The sequence below is a fragment of the Triticum dicoccoides genome, unplaced genomic scaffold (assembly GCF_002162155.2).
Source record: "Triticum dicoccoides isolate Atlit2015 ecotype Zavitan unplaced genomic scaffold, WEW_v2.0 scaffold37068, whole genome shotgun sequence".
In the NCBI taxonomy this organism is placed as follows: Eukaryota; Viridiplantae; Streptophyta; class Magnoliopsida; order Poales; family Poaceae; genus Triticum; species Triticum dicoccoides.
In genome coordinates, this window is record NW_021267042.1 from 5,453 (window position 1) to 11,023 (window position 5,571).

General features: G+C 42.0%; 1 protein-coding gene across 1 annotated transcript; it reads left to right on the forward strand.

The window, feature by feature from the left end:
- The first annotated feature begins 887 nt into the window (after positions 1-887).
- On the forward strand, positions 888-4,959 carry LOC119346028 (cell division control protein 48 homolog C-like). The gene is made up of 10 exons (XM_037615785.1): positions 888-1,005; positions 1,942-2,555; positions 2,734-2,886; positions 3,139-3,255; positions 3,342-3,446; positions 3,663-3,728; positions 3,836-3,900; positions 3,983-4,184; positions 4,399-4,548; positions 4,656-4,959. Exons 1-10 carry the CDS (start codon positions 888-890, stop codon positions 4,701-4,703), a joined length of 1,638 nt encoding a protein of 545 aa, XP_037471682.1. The 3' UTR covers positions 4,704-4,959.
- The last annotated feature ends 612 nt before the right edge of the window (positions 4,960-5,571 follow it).

Sequence of the window (5,571 nt, forward strand, 5' to 3'; positions counted from 1 at the left end):
TCCATCTCCGAAGCACCTCCATGATCACCATCATCACCGGCGCGACACCTTGATCTCCATCGTAGCATCATTGTCGTCTTGCCAATCTTATGCTTCTACGACTATCGCTACCGCTTAGCGATAAAGTAAAGCATTACAGGGCGATTGCATTGCATACAATAAAGCGACAACCATATGGCTCCTGCCAGTTGCCGATAACTCGGTTACAAAACATGATCATCTCATACAATAAAATTTAGCATCATGTCTTGACCATGTCACATCACAACATGCCCTGCAAAAACAAGTTAGGCGTCCTCTACTTTGTTGTTGCAAGTTTTACGTGGCTGCTACGGGCTTAGCAAGAACCGTTCTTACCTACGCATCAAAACCACAACGATAGTTTGTCAAGTTAGTGCTGTTTTAACCTTCGCAAGGACCGGGCGTAGCCACACTCGGTTCAACTAAAGTTGGAGAAACTGACACCCGCCAGCCACCTGTGTGCAAAGCACATCGGTAGAACCAGTCTCGCGTAAGCGTACGTGTAATGTCGGTCCGGGCCGCTTCATCCAACAATACCGCCGAACCAAAGTATGACATGCTGGTAAGCAGTATGACTTATATCGCCCACAACTCACTTGTGTTCTACTTGTGCATATGACACCTACGCATAAAACCAGGCTCGGATGCCACTGTTGGGGAACGTAGTAATTTCAAAATTTTCCTATGCACACGCAAGATCATGATGATGCATAGCAACGAGAGGGGAGAGTGTTGTCTACGTACCGTCGTAGACCGACAGCGGAACTATTATAACAACACGGTTGATGTAGTCATACGTCTTCACGGCCCGACCGATCAAGCACCGAAACTACGTCACATCCGAGTTCTAGCACACGTTCAGCTCGATGACGATCCCCGGACTCCGAGACTGTGGGAAAACCACGCTCGCCCATGCAATCGCCAATGAGACTGGCGTGCCATTCTACAAGATATCCGCGCCGGAAGTCGTATCTGGGGTCTCTGGTATGCTATCTGATTTGATTCCTTGCACTATAAATTTGCAGAAGTTCTTAACCTTTGTGTATGCATATGAAAATTAATTTGATATTTACCCATCATGTATCATGCTTGAAACAAGTGAAATGCAACAGTATTTAAGGAATGATGATTTTGGAAATGCTATGCTGGTTTCTCTTGGGGTCAACTTGCAGAATATCACAGCCCATCCTTGGCCGATGAGCAAAATTTATACGTACATGCTAACTGATGAACTCTATAGATGTTAGTATTTTGTAATGCAAGCTCCTCAGTGCATTCCAACTAGAAATTGAAACTGCTGACAAATAAATAGCCAGCGATTAAGGTTAGTATTGTGCGCAAGTGGTCTTTAATTCAATTAGCTACTGTTTAAGTTCTATATTGTGAAATTGGTTTTTGCTGCTTTGAATAATTGAACTTAGTTGTCGAAGTGTAGCTCCCTAAAACAAGTTGTGGAAGTGAAGCACCTGGCCAAGCTTTGCTTTTATGCACTGCCATTTGCCAGTAGTTGGACATATATTTCTCAAGAACTATATAGTGGTCACTAAAGCATTGTACTTAAAGAGGTAGTGAAAGGTTTAGATACATGGTGATGGATCCATCTTCCCACCAGCCAGGATTAACTAAAGAATAATTTTTCAGAGGTGCTTTGATGCTTTCCTGGGAAGTGAGGATTTTTTTTGTGTGTGCATATCAATAGGGTATAATTTGCAACCATCCACTACCCTAGTACTAGCGAAGTAATAACAATACTGCTTCATGATCCGAATGTGAAATTTACACTTAAGGAGTTCATACATCCACTGTTCTAAGTTGTTTCTCATTTGTCTTCAATAGTTTTATATTCAGCTCCCCTACTACTTAAATTTTATCTGTCAGACCAATTTAGAAGTTCGCCTCATAGTTGTTGTACTCGTGCAGGAGCTTCTGAGGAAAATATTAGAGTCTTGTTTAAGAAGGCGTACAGAACTGCTCCCTCAATTGTATTTATAGATGAGATAGACGCAATTGCATCCAAGAGGGAGAATTTGCAACGTGAAATGGAGCGGCGGATAGTTACACAGTTAATGACATGCATGGATGAATTCCACCAGAATGTTGGATCAGATGGTGGTGACTTGGACTCGCAATCATCTGAAAAGAAGCCTGGCTATGTCATTGTCATTGGAGCTACCAATAGGCCTGATGCTGTTGACCAAGCGCTTCGGAGACCAGGGAGGTTTGATCGAGAAATATCTCTTGGTGTTCCAGATGAGATTGGACGGAAACAGATTTTGAAGATGCTTACTCAGAACCTAACACTTGAGAAAGACCAATTTGACCTGTTCAAGATAGCAAGGGCTACCCCAGGATTTGTTGGTGCAGACTTGAAGGCATTGGTAGATAAAGCAGGGAATCTGGCAATGAAGAGAATAATTGTTGAAAGAAAAAAGCAGAGTGGTGGGGGTGATCTAAACAACAAGCAGGACTGGTGGAGACATCCTTGGAGTGAAGGTGAAATGGACAGCCTATGTATCACTATGGATGACTTTGAGGTAAGCCATATGGGATCATTTTTTCTTTCTTCTATTAACCACCTGCTGTCTGAACGTACATTATATCGTTTTCATTGTCTGTTGTCTGCCATGTTCCTGTCCTTTTGTCCTCCTCTGCTATTAGCTTTTTAGTAGTGTGTTCCATCTTTGACACACTTTCTTGCTTCAATCCCTGAAGGAAGCAGCCACAATGGTTCAACCATCATTGAGAAGGGAAGGATTTTCTTCTGTGCCTGACGTCACATGGGAGGATGTTGGAGGTCTTGATTCGTTAAAGAAAGAATTTGACCGGTGCATTGTTCGTTGTATCAAGCACCCTGAAGTTTATAAGGTAATCACATGGGCTGCGTTCTACACTACTTTCTTCTGTCTGTTGCATTTAACCTGGTCAATTGGTCACCATAGTAACAGCAAGTTTAAGCCGCTTCTGAATTCGTACTGAAGGTAGTTCATAGACATCTGTGGTTCTTATTTGGATTTTATAAGGTGTAGCACTTCATGGGTGCTTTAAATGCTTAATTTTTGTTTCCTAGAAATACTTAATTTGGTCTTCATGTTCTCCTATTGTTGTCTGCCTTTCAAGGATTTCGGAGTGAACATGCAAGCTGGGTTTTTGCTGTTTGGACCTCCAGGCTGTGGGAAAACACTAATAGCAAAAGCAGTTGCACATGATGCAGGGGCAAATTTTATTCACATTAAGGTAATTGATTACATTTCCGTATTTTTACTTCACTAATTTCTATTGTGTATAGACTGCTAAGATGTTCCTTTTTTCTGGAACTGTAGGGGCCTGAGCTACTGAACAAGTATGTTGGGGAGAGTGAATCAGAAGTAAGGAAGATATTCACCCGTGCAAGGATTAACTCCCCATGCATCCTATTTTTTGACGAGGTATTTTTTTTTTGTTTAGCTGTTTGCCTATTGTGTATTTATTCTTTTGAGGAACACTGTAGTTGCTTAGAACAATTATGAATACTGGGTAGCAAGTTGCAGCATGTAGACAAGCAACTTGCAGCAAGTAGTCAAGCAGCTTGTACCTGTTGGGTGTGAAAATGCTTCTCGAATTACCGTGCTCAAGTGAAGTGTTTGTTCCATGTGATTTGGCAGATAGATGCTCTGACAACAAAGAGAGGGAAAGAGGGAGGATGGGTTGTTGAACGTCTCCTAAACCAGGTTTGAACATTGTCTTGGTCACCTGTGTTTGCAATACAGAGATTCTCTGACACTTTTTCTCTCTCTTTGTTCTGTGTTAATCAAAAATGAAAATGCTCTGCTCGCAGTTACTTGTTGAACTCGATGGTGCTGATCAGCGTCATGGTGTTTATGTTATTGGAGCTACGAACAGGTACTGTCAGCTACTGATTGCTTCTTTGTACATGCTTATACCTGAGTGGGTGGTTGATACCACTGCTTTATTTCTGGTGCAGAATTGATGTTATAGATGAGGCTGTCCTACGGCCTGGCAGATTTGGGAAGAAACACTTTGTACCTTTACCTGGTGCCGATGAGCGGGTTGCGATATTGAAAGCACATACTGAAAAGAAAACTCTTTCTGAAGATGTTGATTTGAACGCAATTGCACGTCGAGAGGAGTGCAATAATCTCACTGGTGCCGACCTGGCATCACTGGTGAGCTTTCTGATTTTTCCTTGAGTTCCCCTGCTGTTTGAGTTTGTGAAAGCTGCATCGCTGCTTGCTTGCCTGCTTATGTTTGGGCGATGCTCTTCCAAACGCCACCAAATATCTGGATCAATAGAAGTGTCAATCTGTTTGCATACGAAGCATCTGATTTGGGAATGTTCAAAATGGAGCTAACCTGTTTGAGCATGCCTTCCTTGTTCAGGTGAATGAAGCAGCGATGGCAGCATTGGAAGAGCGGTGCGAATTCCTGGCGAAAGGGGACTCGTCAATGAGTACTGACTTGACTAATAAGATTAAACTGCGGCACTTTGAGCATGCTCTCTCTAAAGTAAAGCCCTCGGTATCTGAACAGGTACGATAAAAATGCCGACAACAGGTCGATCTTACAATAGTACTTCACTGGTATATATAATAATGTCATATCACCGGCTTTACATCTCCCGCTGTTCTTGGTTGCAGCAAAGGAAACACTTCGACGCGCTGTCAAAGAAATATTCGGCCAACTGATACGCCATCGTCATCGTGCTTACGAGGACCATACTGCAGTTTTGCTTTTTTGTTTTCGCTCATATGATAGCTTATTGTAGAGATTGCGTGCGCGACTCTACACTAAGCTATACAATTTTGGTAGTGAGGAACTCGTTTTGGGTGTTTGGAAAATATGAACTCGTTATGCTTTGTTGTACGGGCTTTGATTGGTAGCGACCCCCTTTGTAATGTTGCAAAATGCAAATCGAAGAATCATTGAGGAGCTTTCCGCGAACTGCGAACATTTTCGACCAATGCACCATTCTTCCGTCCATTGGAGACGGATGCCAAGGCTTGGGGCATTTTTTGGATGGGCGCAGTGAAGAATGGGCGTATCATTTTTTTAACATAGGCGCAATCGTGCAAGCGTTCATATATACACGCATACATTTAACCTTATTAAAACACACACACACCTTACTTTTATGAACATCTCTGATAGACAGAGCCAGCATATAATCTTGAAATTTTACAAAGTCATTGTAGGCGCCTCGTAGTCGACGATGGAAATGTCTTCCCTAACTGATAGTGCATTGTCGGAAATCTTGAAATAAATTTAGAATAAATACGAACCTTCGTGGGCTAAGGATACCACTATCCTCCTAAAAGCAAGTATAATAGTGGGCTATAAGCTTGCTTACATGGCATTTTTGTTGAAGAAGAGAGACAAGAAAAAAGTAAAGGAGTGGGCTTTTATGCAAGAGTCAGACTCTCTGAGTGCTTTTAGGTAAAAGCATTTGATGAGAAGAAAGATATAGATGGAAAATGAAAAAACGTTGTGGCTTATAGCCAACCTTATAGCCAACTCTATTGTATGAGTAATTAATATTGTTAACTCTTAATGACA